The sequence below is a fragment of the Gavialis gangeticus genome, unplaced genomic scaffold, assembly GCF_001723915.1.
Source record: "Gavialis gangeticus isolate Ggan-Ray unplaced genomic scaffold, GavGan_comp1, whole genome shotgun sequence".
NCBI lineage: Eukaryota > Metazoa > Chordata > Crocodylia > Gavialidae > Gavialis > Gavialis gangeticus.
In genome coordinates this window covers 68854681-68872314 of record NW_017729024.1, presented here as the reverse complement: position 1 = coordinate 68872314, position 17634 = coordinate 68854681, and the positions used below count along the sequence as shown (strand labels likewise).

General features: G+C 41.0%; 1 protein-coding gene across 1 annotated transcript in view; it reads left to right on the top strand.

The window, feature by feature from the left end:
- The window catches only part of LOC109298082, a 60084-nt gene that overhangs the window by 13348 nt on the left and 29102 nt on the right, over positions 1 to 17634 (top strand). The window contains exons 3-6 of the mRNA XM_019518217.1: positions 7534 to 7701; positions 10742 to 10843; positions 15447 to 15557; positions 16991 to 17169. Coding sequence (XP_019373762.1) covers positions 7534 to 7701; positions 10742 to 10843; positions 15447 to 15557; positions 16991 to 17169 — 560 coding nt within the window. The remainder of the gene's footprint in view (positions 1 to 7533; positions 7702 to 10741; positions 10844 to 15446; positions 15558 to 16990; positions 17170 to 17634) is intronic.

Below are 17634 nucleotides of genomic sequence, written 5' to 3'. Positions count from 1 at the left end.
TCCCTTCCGACCCTAGAAACTATGAAACTATGAATAATAACCATACTCTCTCTGTTCCTGCTCAATATTCCCTTGTTTGGACAAAGGAGGCTTTGCCACCACTCACGTTTTTCCTCTTCTGTAGAAAGTTACAGGGCTAAAAGGGCAATTTTCACAATTATCCTCTTCTGGCATCTATCATAAGCAGTAAATTCATTTTTGAAAGAACAGAAACACATTTGGATGCAGAGAATCCTAAGAGTTTGAAGTATTCCAAGGGAAGTGGTGCTGGCTCCTACCCTGGGGGTCTTTAAGAGGAGGCTTGATGCCTACCTAGCTGGGATCATTTGAGCCCAGTTTTTTTCTCCTGCCCAGGCAGGGGGTCGGACTTGAAGATCTATAAGGTCCCTTCCAACCCTACTTCTGTGATTCTATGATCTTATATTGTAAGCAAAGATATATATCACACATTTTAGTAACCCCCACCCCCATCCAGATTACCTTCTGTACTGCCAAGAGATATCTAATAGACTTCTTCCCAGAATATTTTTAATGTTTTCAATGAAAAAATAATCTATTATTTTTTCAGCTTTATGTAAGATAGTTTATCTTACATAAAACAAACGGTGCCCCTAACTAGGACCTGATGAAAAATTTTGAGAAGATTATAAACCTCTTTCCACGGTTTAAGATGCCTTATTGAAATAATAATAATAATTCATAGATTTATAGATTGTAAGGCCGGAAGGGACCTTGGAAAATCATTGGGCCCAGCCCCCTGTACCAAGCAGAAAAGATAACGGGGTCAAATGACCCCAGCAAGGTGACTATCTTGAAGGTGACTATCTTCAAGTATCCTCTTGAAGATGTTCAGGGTAGGTGATTCCCTCCTCTGAAGGTAGCTTATTCTGGACACCCTGACTGTGAAGAAGTTTGTCCTAATGTTGAGCCTAAATCTATCTTCCAGGAGTTTGTGGCCAGGAAGATCAATTCAGGCTTAAAGCTAATTATGATGGTGATGATGATGATAATAATAATAATAATAATCCATTTCCATTTAAAGGGGATGCCTTAACATTACAAATACCACATCAAGAGAACACAGAAACAATAGGCTACCTAGTGTAACATCTTTACTGTTCAGTGTCACTGTGAATGGTATGCCATACTAACCCCTCCAGTTGTCTGGTCTCATGCTCCTTGACTTAATAGATTAGCACTGGAGGTAATCCAAGTAATAGGCTTTAGTACTTAGTGGGTTCTTTGAGTATCTTTGGGTTATTTTACCAAGGGTATGGACAAATATATGGGCAAACCATTACAGGGCAATGTTGCTACATAAATTGGAACCAAATAATACCATGTACAGATTTCATAGATTTCATAGACTTCATAGACATTAGGGCTGGAAGGGACCTTGGAAGATCATTGAGTCCAGCCCCCCGCCCAAAGGGCAGGAAGTCAGCTGGCGTTGTAGGATCCCAGCAAGATAAGCATCCAATTTACTGCTGAAAGTATTCAATGTAGGTGCTTGAACCACCTCCGATGGCAGGCTATTCCAGACCTTGGGGGCTCGGACAGTAAAGAAATTCTTCCTTATGTCCAGCCTGAAACAGTCTTGCAGTAGTTTATAACCATTCAACCTCATCAGCCCTTGGGGCACTCTGGTGAACAAACGTTCCCCCAGATACTGGTGGTCACCCTGATAAACTTATAGGTGGCCATCAGATCACCCCTGAGCCTGCACTTTTCCAGGATAAAAAGCCCCATTGCTCTCAGCCTGTCATTGTAAGATCTGTTTTCTTTACCTCTGATCATGCATGTGGCTCTTCTCTGGACCCTTTCAAGCTTCTCCACATCCTTTTTGAATTGTGGGGCCCAAAACTGGATGCAGTACTCCAGCTGCGGCCTCATCAAGGCCGAGTACAAGGGGAGAATGACGTCCCGGGATTTGCTTGAGAAGCATCTATGAATGCAAGCCAGCGTTTTGGTCACTCTACTAGCTGCAGTATTGCATTGCAGGCTCATGTTCATCTTGTGGTCAATGATGACCCCCAAGTCTCTTTCTTCCGTAGTGCTAGCCAGCGTAGCACTGCCGAACTTATAAGGATGCTGCAAGTTTTTCCTCCCTTGCATTTTTCAGCATTAAACACCATCAGCTTCTCATCCACCCATTTGCTGAGCCTGTCCAGGTCAGCCTGGATCGCCCTTCTGTCTTCAGGTGTGGATGCTTTGCCCCAAAGTGTGGTGTCATTGGCGAACCTGGCCAGTCCCCTTCTGACTCCAATGTCCACATCCTTAATGAAGATGTTGAACAATATGGGTCCAAGGACAGAGCTTTGAGGGACCCCACTGGTCACAGGGCTCCAGGACAACTGATTTCCACCAGAGCCACGCTCTAGGTGCTGGCCAGGCTCTGCACACCTGGATCACCACCACTGGAACCACAGGAGGCCCCCAGGATCCTATGTAAGACTGCTGGGACCAGCTCAGGTGCTGGCCCCAGCCTCCATTACCCAACTCAGAGCATTTTTCCCAGTGCTAACCCCACATGCAAGGGCATGCGCCAAGGCAAAAAGCAGCAGCAAGTATTTATGCCTCCACCTTTTTCCCCATGGCAGCCGCACACCCCTGCTCGTGGGGACACAGGCCAATGGTCCAACTACCAGCTAAGCTTTTGCAGGATGAATGCACCCTGAGGAAGCTCAAAGTCAGGTGCTTGGGTACTTAGTGTGCAGATGGAGACATTCTAGCAACAACTCCACAACATTTTGATGGTCTGCCGAGTTTTGCAAAATCTCAATCTTTCTTGATGTGTGGAGCCCAAAACTGGACACAGAACTTCAGGTGAGGTCTCACCAGTGCTGAGGAAAGGCTGAGAGATATGGGACTGTTCAGCCTAGAAAAGAGAAAACTTTGGGGGGGTTTGGGGGCAGGTTACAAATATATCAGGGGAGAGCATCAGGGGCTAGGTGAACAACTATTCACTAAAGTGCCCCAGGGGAAAACCAGGAGCAACAGTCATAAACTCTTAGAAGAAGGTTTCAAACTGGATATAAGGGAAATCTTCTTCACAGTTCATGTGACCAGACTCTGGAATAGACTCCCAGTGGTGGTGGTGTAGGCACCTACCCTGGAGATCTTCAAAAGAAGACCTTGCTGGAGTTATTTGACCCCAACAGTCTTCCCTGCCCAGAGCAGAGGGGCTGGACCCGATGATCTTACAAAGTCCCTTCCAGCCCTAAATGTCTGTGAATCTCTGAACAGAAGAGTCGTTTTGCTAGATTTGCAATTGTGTTAATACAATCTAGTATGTTGTTAGTTTTTTTGGCAACAACAGTACGCCATTGACTCATATTCAGCATATGGTCTACTATAACCCCCAGATCCTTCTCTCCTGCTTTTTCCATTTTCCAGGTTTTCCCAACTTCAGAGGATGTGACCCTGGTTTATTTAATGAAAGGGCAGAAAAAAATACCTGTTTGCCAAAGCCAAGGGGAACCATACTAGATGTGCTTTGCTGTGCTGTTCATCAGGATGGTGCCCACAGCAATTCAGGACTAATGGATAGGGACAGCCACCTACTTAGGAATCAGAGACAAGGGAATTCCCAGGAATGTAAAAGTTTAGCTACAGCTTCCTGCTTCTCAAGTTCATCTTTATTTCTGAAATGATCCATGTCTGACAGACATCAGTGCTTCCCTGCAGTGATCAGGGAGCAAGTTAATTTTGGCTTGGCTAGAAACTTAACTCAGGGCTTGTCTGTGGAAGGGGGTGGATGGGGAAGTGGAAAGGAGGCTGTATTTGAACAGGCTAGTTTGTATTTGCTTGCTTGTGGCACTTGCTATGCTGAAAAGGAGTGCTGTTTCAGGTTGCTTTAACTGTATTTGCAAGCCCTCTAGGGCTCTTCTACAATAAAGAGGCAGCTGCTGCATGGAAATGCCTTTCAGTTTTATGTTTGATGTGCTGGGAAACAGGGTGGACAGAGTCCCACGACTGTCAGTGCCTGAGGCATGTTGTCTAGAGAAATGTGCAGGGTGGGAGGGATTGCCAGGGACTGGCATGGGAGAGTAGTACATGCAGCTCCTGGGACACCATGGGAGAAAAAAGGGGGCTGAAGCTAACAGAAAATATGCTTGTCCACATCTGCACCAACTGAGTGAACAAGCAATGTGAACAAAGATACTTTGGCATTAAAAACTACCCACTCTTGCTGTTTTTGTCCACATCTTCATTGCTGATGGGTGCTCCATCTGTGGGGATGGCTTGCAGGGGCTGACTGGCTGCTGGCAAGGAGGCTGATGGCTGTGCTGATACAGGTCAGGTGCTCTGGATTCAGGGGCCTCAGTGCTCTTCTCAGAAAGCCAAAATAAAAGTGTGGGCTCCTCTGTAGTGAAAAGACCCTGATTCTCTGAGACCTCCTTGCCTTTGAGCTCCTCTGTGCCACCTATGTGTTTTCTTAGGGAGGGTCCCCAAAATCATGCTAGCAAGCCACTACCTGAAAACTGCATAAGAAGGGGAAATGAGTGGTTCCTTCCAGAAGATTTCTATAGGAGGGTTGGCATTTTGGGGGGCCATGGCCAAAGGGAGAGATGCACACAAGAGATTCAAACACTCTTTAGAGACCTCAGGGAGTGCTGACAACTCTGGGGAATAGCATCCCACCAGAAAGGCCCCTGACAAAGTCCAATGCTCTCTAGAGGAAGTGGAGCAGGAAGCCAAATGGAGCTAGGAGTGTGGGTTGAATAAAGATGCAGGACTGGGTATCTGAGGGTAGCCAGGCTGAGCTGATTGCTTGGTTGGAGGACACAGTGGAAGCCGGCATTCGTTGTTGGCCTGAACATGCCTTGGAACTGTGAGGCCATACATACTGGTGCAAGCCAGCTGCATGGGAATCAGGTCTTTGGCAGGTTCTTGCTCAAGAAAAAGGGAAATGGGGGTAAGAGTGTTTGGGCATGGGATATTTACTGGGAGAGATGGGACTTCCACTGAACTCTAATACAAGGAAGGAGATCCCCTGGACTTGACCTATAAATAGAATGGTTTAAAGTTGTGCTTTGCCTCACCTTGTGTAACTCTGGGGGGAGGCAGGGGTTGTACTGGTGGAGGCAGCTGCTTAACTACTCCTGGTGGGAATGATCATGTGCTTGGAATTAGGGCTGGGAAGTGCACAAGAGTGATAATGTACAGAATAAGTGAGAGGGAAACTAATGCTTGTGGGGGTACATTTAGAAGGGATGAGTATGGAGAGGGGAGGACAGTGTGTGGAACGTGTAACTAGTATTCAGTATCTGCATGTGTGTACTCAGGATGAGTTGATGGGTGAATGGAGAATAGTAGAGAGGGTAGTGTAAATTTTGCCTAGCCAGTCTGCATTAAAAGTTTAAGTAGAAAGCAAGAGCGGAAAGAAAATTGCTGGTGGAAGTATGCTAGTTGAAATGTATAGAGTGGATGTATAAAGTGAGTTAAGTAGGACAAATGAGCAGTGTGTCCACAAAGTTGCATATCTATGTAAATTTATGCAAATTAAAATCCACAGGAGGGAGGGTTGTTTGCAAAGGTTGACAGGTATTATCCTGGCCTCCAACCTGCAGGCTGTGACCCTGTGTCCTCCTGCTGCAGCTACCTCTGCCCTCCTGCCAGGAGAAGGTGGTCTTTGTCCAGCTTTAGCCATCTAGTCCAAGCTTCCACGCTGCTAGACAGCCTCTCTCTCTGCAGTCAGACAGCTGTCTCTAGCCTGCAACGCCTTCTCTCACAGAGCCTCCAGCTCCCCCCCCAAGCCTGGTCTTCTCTGACCTCTGGAAATTATTTTCTTGTCCTGTTGTAGAGGGATTATGGAGCCCTCTTCTGGCTGGATGTTGCCCTCAGTAATGTAGAAACAAATCATAGATTCATTAGAATGCATATTAATTAATACTAAATATGTACAGCATCTGAAAATCCAGTATTACAAGAATCACTTACTATATTATGGAATATGCGTATACATGCATATTTTATATGTGTGTGCATTCTTTATTATTAGTAATAGTATTATTGTGGTATATACACATAGGGGTGTGTGTGTGTGTGTGTGTGTGTGTGTACATACATACACACACACACACACACACATTTAAATATATGTGAGCTACATATTATAAATTAATCGTAAGATTTCACTGATGTAATGAGTGACCTGCTGTAGTGAAGCATGTAAATTTCTTTTCTCTTTGGTGAATAGTTGGTTCATACCTGCAGTGTTTAAGTCAAGCAGTCCTGCATAAGTACCTATGCCACGTATAAGCTTGCTGTTTCCTAAGGCTTTAACACAGGCATTATGTTGCTGCTTGTTACATTTTCTATTAATACTGTATTTCTAACAGAATGAGCAGTGAAGCACTCATCCACGTAAGCCAACCTAAAAAGTTCCCTATTTTAACGCATTATGCGGCAGATCAAAAACAATGATGACTATATTTTAAGATTTCAAGATTTTTGCAAAGAACATGTATTAACTATAGAAAGCTGACTAAGAGAAACATGACACAAAAAGGTAGCCATTTAAAACAATAACATCAGCTGTGATGCTCTATTTCAATATGTATTTATAATTTGCTGCAGTGTTTTAACAAGGAAAGGTCAGCAGAAGCAATCATAGATATGTATTGATTAGACTGCAAATACTGCAAGTAGGACTTATTTATTATAATTTCATGAAACTGCTATAAAAACAAATGTAGCACTAAGCCCAACTCAAAAAGTATTCAATAGACTAAAGTATAATAGTTAATATGCAACAGAAAAGTCTACATGTGTGCATGCATTTTTTTTCAGTTGAATATAATGTATGTGTGTGGAAAAGTCAAGAATATAACAAATGATTAGACTTCTCATTACTTGACTCATGCCACTTATTCTTGGTGTTTTTTATCCTCCTCCCACATACTCCAACTGTTTTTCAGTTTCTATTTCAGTTTACCAGGACCTAACACAACTGTGCTGCCAGATTCCCTGCACAGGGGATTTGCACTTAGGACACTAAATTTAGACTTTCCTTAAACAGTTATAGTGAAGTCTATAGTTTTAGGATTTTCTCCAGGACTGAACTTGGCCAGGAAGGGATGGAAAGGCACATTCATATTTAATATCTCCATTTTTATTACTCCTTTGGATTCAGACTGCCATCAACAAGCTATATTTTTTATTCTTAAGTGTTCAGAAAATGCATTTTTTTCACCACAAAGGCTACAGAACTATCTTGAGAGGTTACAAATGTGCCATTAGAGGCTATATGAAATGCTATAGTAACTGTGCTTGTTCTTCCCCCATGCTGACTGGGTATTCACCTCCATCCCTTTTTTTCCTTCCTCTCACAATGAATGTTTCCTTTTTTCTCATATTCCTCTCCTTATTGCTCTCCTTCCTCTCCCATTTCTCAGTGCCCTCTACTTTGTCTTCTGCATGAAATGGTCCCATCTTGCCTGACACAAGAAACATTAAAAACCTTTCAGGCCTCCTCTACAAATAAAGATAGAAGCAGATACAAACAGAGCTCTAATTTTCATTTGGCAGGGAATTCAGAAGATGCCCGTTCAGTAGATCTCAGCTTACGTAGTGACAATGAAGAAAGAGGTTTCTACACAGAAAACTTTCATTCAGCTGCTTGGGTTTTCCGAGGGGATGATGTCAGTCCAGATAACAGCCCCAGATGCCTCAGCAAAAGGAACAGGCCAGTAGCAAGTAAGTATTCTCAAGTTATAAGTAACAAATGTCAGTAGCGGGCATGTCTATTGCACCCTTTTACTGCAACAGGGAGGACTGAATTTGGGAGCACCCCACACATGCTATTGTCCCAAAACAGAAGTAAGGCAACCCCCTTACAACAGCACTGGGCACACATCAGTAATCTCTCCCAAGTCAGTAAGCTTATAGATGCATGCTCAGCAGCACACTAAACTGGCTATATTACTTCTGTTTTGAGAGACAGTATGCCTAGAGTTGGCATGACATGCCTTACTGTAGTGCTACCTGGTATATTACTGAGGCACTGTAGAAATAGACAATGCATACGTGTTGACAGTGGGGGAGCACAATTCCACCCCATCACACCCCCACTGCTGCCAGGCCCTGGCTTTGGCCGAGCTACAGCCCCATATCCCAAGGCCTGCCATTGCCAGAGAAATCTGCGGGGTCACATGCCCCCCCTGTGTCTCCCCTCCTAAGCCCGGTGTTTCTATATGCCAGTGGCTCTCCACCTTTTTAGATTTCAGATATCCCTGCATAACTTTTTTGAATATCATTGCAGCCCTTTTCAAAAACTGCTTTATTTATTACAGTGATTACTTCATAGATTCATAGAAATTAGGGTTGGAAAGGATCTCAGGAAGTCATCTAATCCAACCCCCTGGTCAAAGCAGGATCATCCCCAACTACATCATCCCAGCCCCCAGGCTTTGTCTACCTGGGTCTTAAAAACTTCCAAGGAGGGAGATTCAACAACCTCTCTGGGTAACCTCTTCCAGTCCTTTACTACCCTCCTAGTAAGAAAGTTTTTCCTAATATCTATCCTATACTTCCCTTGCTCCTTGTTCTGTCATCTACCATCCAATGAAAACAGCTTAACTCCATCCTCTTTGTAAACACCCTTCAGGTAGTTGAAGACTGTTATTAAATCCCATTTCAGTCTTTTCTTTTCCAGACTAAATAAGCCCAGTTCCCTCAGCCTCTCCTCATACATCAAGTGCCTCAGCCCCTTCCTTGCACAGGAGTAGAAGGGGTGAGAACGTACCTTCTCACACAGGAACCAGGTAAAGATGAGTGAGCTCTTACCACCCCAAACCCTGCAGCATCCTTAAAAGGATTTCATGATACCTCAAGGTGCTGTGACACCAGTTGAAAATTACTGCAATATGCTATGTGGCTACAGTGAGGAAATTCCATATTAGAACAGAATCTCAAAAACTGATGCTGACAGTAGGAAATAGGAACTGATGCTGACGATAAGTAATAGTTTAGAAGGTAGCTCCATATTTAATTCATTTCTTACAGACTCTTGTAATTGACAAATCCTTACTTGGAGCTCAGAATTAAAATCTAGTCACATGCTGAATAACACAGGTTCAGAAAAAGGGCAAAGAGGTATAAATAATGTTTTCAAGTATGACAACAACAAAGAGACAGAGAAGTCACCTAACCACCACTCATCTCCTTTCCTTTGAAACCAGGTAATATAAAAACACTCAAATCCAAGTAGAACTGAAGAGGGGTGGGGAGAGAGTGCCAACTTTGCTGTGAGCAGGAAATATTCTCATTGTTCAATTTACAACGTGACCTCTGTCATGCAAACGAACATCTAGGAACCCATTTCTTTAATTGTTAAATTTCTTGAAAGTTAGCAGTTTGAAGAACTAAGAGAGTGAAATATCTTTGTTGCTTTTTAAGTGTTAGTTTTGTGTTGGAACTCATAAATCATTCACAAGATTGGAGCAAAACAAAATTTCGAGATATGAAAAATCTCCGTTAAATGTATGGCAAGTATTCTTTAGAGCCTTTTTCCCCCAAGAAAAGATCAAAAGTTCAGCACAGCACTTAAAGTATTTATTGAAGTGCCTACTCTCTTTTAGACCCACACATGATAAATATGATCTATTGGAAAGTAAATTTTAGAGCAATATCTATATTCCAAGTGTTGCACAATTTAAAGACAAAACAACTACAAACAAATATTTTGAAATGGGATCTTATTAAAGAAATATCTGGTGAAGCAATCAAATTACTCTAAGTAGCAATTTCAAAAAGTGCTTCCTAATTCAGGGGTTGTGATTACAGAGTAGTTAAGATTTCACACTTCAACTCAAGAGATTTGAGTCTTGCTCCGGACTTGGGGCCATCTCTGGGAGTGGCGAATTGGGGTGACTGCCCTGGGCCCCACACTTTGGGAAGCCCCGCAGAGCTGGGCCGACTTCATATCCGGCCACTCACCATCCCTTCCCCCCACCTTCTCCCCACCCCACTGCCACCGCCACCATATCCAGGGGCTGCACAGGCTGATTTGCCCTGGGCCCTGCAACCTGCTACAGTCATCTCTGTCTGGACTTGTTCTAAAGTTTTCCCCAGCTTGCCAAGTGTAAATGGGTATCTAGTAATTCAGGTAAGGAATCAAAGGCAGCTGGATGTGATGCTAGCCACAACCCCTGTGTGATTTAAGCCACAGAATCTGATGTGCCTTAACTATACTCACCTGATATGCCACCTAAGTTTGTGTGCTATACAAATGAGTCAAGACCATTCATGAACCTATGAATGTTCTTGACTCATTAGCATAATATTTATGAATAAATTAAATTGAGGCATGAGAACATTTTCCCCTTATGGACGTTGTTAAGGGGAAAAAAACAACTAGTTTTTGCCTTGAAAATGATCCCTGCATCCATGCTGAATTCTACTGACTTCCAAGGTGTTGTGTATGGGTATAGGGTCTGTGCTGCCTGCTCCCAGTGCAGGAACCAGATCACTGAGATTAAAATTGGGGGTTATGGAAGAGAAGAGATTAAAATAAAAGGTAGCCTAAATGGCAGGAAGTGACAGATTTCTAAAAGATAACCAAATCATCAAGCACAAGAATCAAATCATAGTACAAGAAAGATCCGGAGAAACTCAAGAACTTCATGCATGTTCTGCATATGCAACTGAGATGGGAAGATTTAGAAGTGTGCCTCTGATTACTCAGCCGAACATGGTGTGCAGAGATAAAAGGAGTTCCTTCCTCCTTCCTTTACAGTTCGTGAGCGAATAGTGAAGATTGCAAAAGGAACTGGTCACTACCCTTGGGGATTTCGGATCCAGTTTTCAAAGCCTATCCTTGTCACTGAGGTGGATACTAGTAAGTGGTGTCTTTAATTTCTGACTTAAATATATTCAAGATATTTGCATAGTACTGTGCATAAAGCAGGCTAACATCCCTGAACAGACCATGACAAACTACCAAAGGACACTAGTCAGCTGGGAGCTCAGCAAGACTCTTTTGTTCTGTTACTACCCCTGCTCAGAAATAAATTTTTCTCTTCAGAGGTGGCCTAGTAAGGCAAGTTTTGGCTTCAAGTAACTGCCTGAGTCAATCCTCTTCTCAAAGGCAAGGTCTGAAACCATCAGCCTGACTTTCATAAAGGGCAGATAAATCATTGGGAATAGCATGACGGATGTACTGATCACAATAAAACCATTCCCCAAAATCTCACCTGAAACAGTTCTTTCCTGTTGATCTCCATTCAGTTGCACAGAAATCCTCAAGAGGTAATGCACAGAAACCTAGTCAGGAAAAATAGCTGTCAAACCACAAAAGACTAATGGCCATTACGGAGGAAAGAAAGGGAAAAAACCTTTAATTGTGCACACATGATTAAAAAAACAGTTTGGCAGTGGATACATCCTTTATACCCTCAGAGAGGAAATGACTGGGGTATTAAAGCAGAGGAGACTTCATTTCTTCCCCCAAACTACAGAAACTAAAGAAAGAAAAATATAACAATCTGGTATCTGCTTCTGCCACACAGAGATCTACATAAAAGGTGTTCCTCCACCCTTGGCTACCACCCATGCTTGTGTGGCTCCAGTTGTGGGAAGGGAGACTACCCAAAAATAGATCCACAACATGGTTGTTGTCCTAGCTTATGCACCAGACTGTCCTTGCTAACGAATCCAGTGCCCTACTATGCATGTCACTGACAGCTGCCAAATTGTCTCCCAAGCAGAACACTTTATTAAAAAAAAAAAAAGAAGAAATTATGCTACCAAACAGTATCATCATGAACTGGCACTGGAGAAAAATCAGGAATGCCAGAAAGAAATGGAGCATAGACAAGCAAATGCACAGAATCACTGACATACCAGAAAAGGTCAAACATCTTCCATCTTTAAGACTAAAATCAAAAACCCAGAGGGAGCCTAAAGGGTCTGAAAATTGTTAGATTTATGTATCAGTCATACTTTGTGCAGGAAGCTTCTGTTCAGTTTTAAAAGTCATTCTAACCTGTTGGCTTAGAGCAAACGTTCTGCTTATTAAATGCTAAAAATAAAACCTTTGGATGAGAAGACCAACCCATGCAAAGGACAAGCTTACTTAGAATAAAAAAATAAAATGTTAGAAGTGGGGAATTTATATTACATATTCCAGAAAATTGCAATATTGTCTAGGCTTTGTCGCAGGACCTCTGTACATATGATATATTAGTTAAAATAGACAGTAAACAATATATAAAAGACTCAATGTATATGATTATGGGGTAGTTCAAGAGTCCCTCTCCCCTTTCTCCAGAAATTACCATAAAATTTTACTCCAGAATCCAAGCATTCATTCTCTTTCTACAGTATTGGTGAAAGTAACAAATATAATGATAGTAATATGAATCCCAAATAGAAGTTCTGAACAAAGTGGACAAATTCAGATCATGTCTTTGGGGTGTTACCCAAGAGCCCCAAAGAGGACAAAGTATGTCAGCATTGTTAGCTGTTTTTTGTTGATAATTTTATAAGAAATATAAAGTGAATGTACTCACCCATTGGTCTGAGTTGGGGAATCACAGTGGTATTTTCTGGGGTAAAAGTCACTGTAGAGAATTACTGGGCTGAAAAATAAAGATTTCAAGCATTCCTTCCATGCAAAGTAAGAGTTATTGCTGCTTCTGCCCCTAAAAAGACGAAGAACACATATATCATTTTCTTAGTATTAAGAGTCTCAGCTGGATTCCACAGTGCAAACACATTGCAGGGGGGGGCTCTTAAGTCAAGTAACATACCTTACAATGGGAGTTTTATGCAGGGTATTTGTATGTAATGTATACAATTATAAAATCATTTCAACAGTGAAAGCAGCTATTACAAATCATGTCACCACCATTAAGGTTGTGGGGGGTTCTCATATTCTTTCTTTGCAAGCAAAACAGAGATTAGTTTGCTTGAAGAACAAATTGCAATAAAATTATGCTTCTTTGCATGTGGCTGATTTTGTTAAGGAACATTATAAAAATTGTATCTGAAACCATGAAGACATTTATTTTTCATACATTTTAAAACAAGATTGACTTTAAAAATTGGTTAAAATGCAATTCAGTTGATGGAAATCAAAATGGCTGAATCACAGTAATACTATGAGACAAAGCTGATCTATAATTCTATAATTTGTGGGTTTTGTTCTGAAAATAGTAGATATTATTACTACTACTGCATCTACTGCTCACCATTATCTACCTCATTCCCTACAGCTTATAAACAGCCTCTGAAACATACTGTACCATCACTTTTACTAAATGATAGGGTTCAGGTAATTTAAAATTATATGGATTTTTTATAATATAGGCATTCTGTGATTTTTCCAAAGAACATTTTTGCATGGTACATTAGGAATACTTAATTACATACTGAAAAGAAAAAAATGTGACTGAGAAATATGTAGGTGGAATTTAAGTGACTGCATTAATGTACCTAAATGGAGCATATTTTGTACTTATATAACTTATCTTCCATTCCAAGCTATATTTGCATGCCTTTTATCTATTGAAAGTGCATATGGTTTTCAACAACTTATGTATAAACAAAAGTATGATACATTAACAATTCTGAATTAGTTACATGTTTACTGTCCCTTCATTAGCTGCTTTTTCATTTATAGGATACAAGATACAAACATATAGAGGCTAAATCACATTAGCAAGTAGGATTTAGCCATTAACATAAAGCGTACAATTTTGAGACCTAATTCAAAACCCATTGAAATATAGGAGGTCTCTCATTGACTTCCCTCATCATTGGATCAGATTTTATGGTTAGACATTTATATCTTGAACTTCAAAGATACTTCAGTGATTATCTGCCTCTTCAGGCATCTATGTCCTCTCTTTAGGTGGAATTGGCTGCCACCTCCACCCTTAGACTTTGCCCCGGTACCAGGTTTTAATGGTTCATGTTTGTGAAGCTCCCAAGCACTTCTGCCATCAGTAAGCTACTCAAACATTAAGTCAAGATGAAGCCCTGGGGCTTCTAAAGCACAGGATATATAGATGCAGCAAAGACAGGTGCAGCACACTTTTTCTGCTTTATATACAGAAGAGAAGAAGATAAAGAAACTTTGAGGATCTATCTTATGGCTAGGGTACTCACCTTGAATATGAAAGATAATCCCTGCTCTGCTTGATTCAGAACAGAGACCAAAACCAAGGTCTTCTAAGGCCCTGGGCTGTTGTGTATTCAAAGGAGCATGCTCTCCTTCCATGGTGTTTCATAAAAAAAAGTCTGCACAAAAAGCTGGCCTGGCTTAGGTTCCAGCTACAGGAAAGGGAAGATTCTAAGCCACGAGAGGTCACTATCTCTGTGCGGCAATACATACATAACCTTGAGGATTTGGGTGCTGTTTCTACAGGATGCTACTTATTCAATCAAGTAGGGGAAATGGATTTTGTTCTGATAACTGGGATTGTAATGAGAAGTATATATTTTTTTCATTAAAATGATGGATGATGGATAACCAAAAGATGGTTATCTACAAGAGAATGTGCTGTGTTGAAATAAAAATGCTTCTTTCTGGGGGATTTTAAAACCATGTTTCCTTTTGTCTTTCACCTCTGGAAGCCTTTGCTAGCTCAGTACTTTTCATCAGAAAGTTAATTAAAAGTTCCGCCTTTTGCTCCTTGACTCCAAAGGCCTACAATGAGCTTCATTCCCACAAGACAATGCAAAAGATTTAAAATTCAGGAAAGAGATGGAGTAAAAATGATATAATGGCAAGATATGTTAGATAAATGTCCTTGAGAAGATGTGTACTATTCTCAGATAGCACAATGTGAGACTAAGCATAGAATTGCTCAGGTCTTTACTTTTTTAGTCTGTTTAGTCTCATAAAGTCTTTTAAAAAGAGACATGCTGTAATTGACATAACTGACACCATCAATATGCCCTGTACATATCACTCTTTTTTGGGGTAAAGAGTAGAGACTACATTTTCAAAAGGGCCTTTAAAAGTTGTGCGCATAACATTTCATGTCCAAATATTCTCACATGTAAAAATTCTGATGTGTATGCAGGGATCTGTATAAAATACAGATCTGTAGTGCCTAAAAGACATCTTGATTGTCCTTCATAAAAAGTTATGCTCTGACCCTGCTGAGAACTCAGCACAGGTAGATCACCAAAGTTCTTCAAATTAAAAAAACAACAACAAAAAGCAGATTTAGGCCACTTAAAAAAATCTGGTTCTATTTATTGATGAGGAACAGATGACAAAACAGCTGCTCACAAGAGTAGCTGGACATACTGTAGAGCTCTTCAAGTGACTCAGGAGCCAATTCCTATCATATTTAGTAGAATCAAGACTTAAATACTACAGGTTTTTTATCCACCATGGAAATAGCAAACTGTGATGCTAATGCAAATTGCATTTTGTATCTTGTGGTACCTTCCCTTAATAAATTGCATAGTTCGCGTTTTGGTTCTAGACAGTGCGGCTGAGGAAGCAGGGCTTCAAGTTGGGGATATTTTGATAGCTGTCAATGGAACAGATGTCACCAGCATGCCGCATTCAGAAGCTGCAAACCTGGCAAGAAAAGGTAAGCTTGAGTTCATTGTTAATTGCATGAGTCAGGATCATTGTATGGTGCTGAGTGGCTTGAAACTATGGTGATGGACACTATAGAAAATTAGACAACGTTTATTTGTACTCCAATTGCCTAGAGTAGTTACTTGGTCTTGCTAAAACATACAGATATTGGCAAAATAATTCCCAAAGATCCCATTTTGTAACAACAATTTAGGGGGTTCATGCCTCAAAGAGAGTCTCCTGACACTAATTTCAGGCATACCAATATCTTACTTAAATCTTATACTTCCTCAGGGGAGGAATTCACTGTGTAATGCACCCAAGGAGCTATTCTTTTTTTTTGTTTCTAGTGACTGAGATGTAATAAGAACAAGAGAAAAATTATTTCATGAGGTAGCCATTTGCAGCACTACAGAAACAGTCAGTTATATTATTCATGCATATTCTTTCCAAAATTATGATGGCTAAAACCCAAATATATCCATTTGTGTATGTTGAAAGTCAGTCTCCTGCAGTTCTTTTAATTTTCCTAGATAGGATTTTGACAGTGGCTCAGGGGAAACTGAGTAAATGAAAATGCTTTAACAAAAGAGTAACAAATTTGTCTTGACACATACCAAATTCTTTCATTATAAAGGTGTCATTCACACCGTTATATGTAAAAGTGTGTCAACCTTTCACATCCCTCACCTACAAGGTGTTTATTCAGTCATCTCTGGATACTCCCCCAGTCTGAATTTTGGTATAAAAACAACAATCTCAGTGTCACTATCCCCATAAAGGGAAATGCAGCCTCAACAACAAATGTTTTGTAAATGAAAATGTGTCATAATGATGGTTCTCAAGTTGTTTCTTCGGAATTGTTGCCTGCTCAGAAGTTTTGTCTGTGAAATCAGGATTTCAGGCCCCAGTGGGTAAATCCATGCATGTGCTGATAGTATCAGTGTATCATGTGACTATTGCAAAACATCATCATAATGTGGATAGGCTAAATTACCTATTACCATTGTCCTAATTACCATTACTAGTTGCCAACCCAGGAGCAGGTCTGCTATGAAAAATAACGTGTTTAAGATAACAAGGGCAAAATTTTCACAGGAGCTTCAAAGCTACAACTACAGTATTTTGGTATGGCCCCACATTTGTGCAAATGATTTGTGGATTTAGGCTAACACGCTGTTCCTTTGCAAGGTAACTTTTTACCAAAAATGTGGGGTTTGCAAGCACAAAACTGTTCCCCTGCTGATTGTGTAGACCAGTTTAAGTGGCTGTTTCAGAAATTTGAGTCTGAGAATGCAGTGATGTTCTCCAGTATAAAATGAGTTTGTTTTTTCCTGTTCCTTTCAATGATGTATTTCTGCCTGAAAGAAAAATACACTTTTTAGTGTATTTTTTATCTCTAGTTCTGGCCCACCCTAAAATATTCTTAACATATCCTTTCAGGTCCTGATATCTTGACCTTGTTGGTTGGATCAGACATCAGTCGCTACCCCAATACTCCTAGACCAACATGTCGAGGATATTTGCACAAACGAACTCAGTCAGCCATCCTGAAGGGCTGGAGGAAGAGATGGTTTGTGCTGAAACATAACGGCTACCTCCACTATTACAAACATAAGAAGGTAAGGAGAGGGCATAGTAAAAATAGCAATAGAGGGCTGCAGTAGCGTTGTACTCACAGCTATGGAGAGAAGATACATTCTGTTATATTAACATAAAATGTCTAGAACAGGGGTTCCCAACATTTCACCCTGAGGGGCCATTTCAAATGGAGGGACATGTCCAAGAGGTTCACAGCCCACCTGCAGACCACACTTTGAGAACACCTAGAACTACCACCACCATAAGGGTATCTTTTGATGTGTATACCAAGCTTCCTTACTGCAGAAATGCCCACAGGCCAACTTCTGGCTTCATTTACACTTACGAAACTCCACTGAAGACATTGATTCAATAATAGCTTCATCAAAATCGAGTGGATTCAACGTCTCTTTCCTGGTTAGGACACTAGAGTGTGTTATAAATCAAAATGTAGATAAGGTGGAGATTTTGGAAGTACAGGCAACCCCTGCTTGATGCTGTTTTGC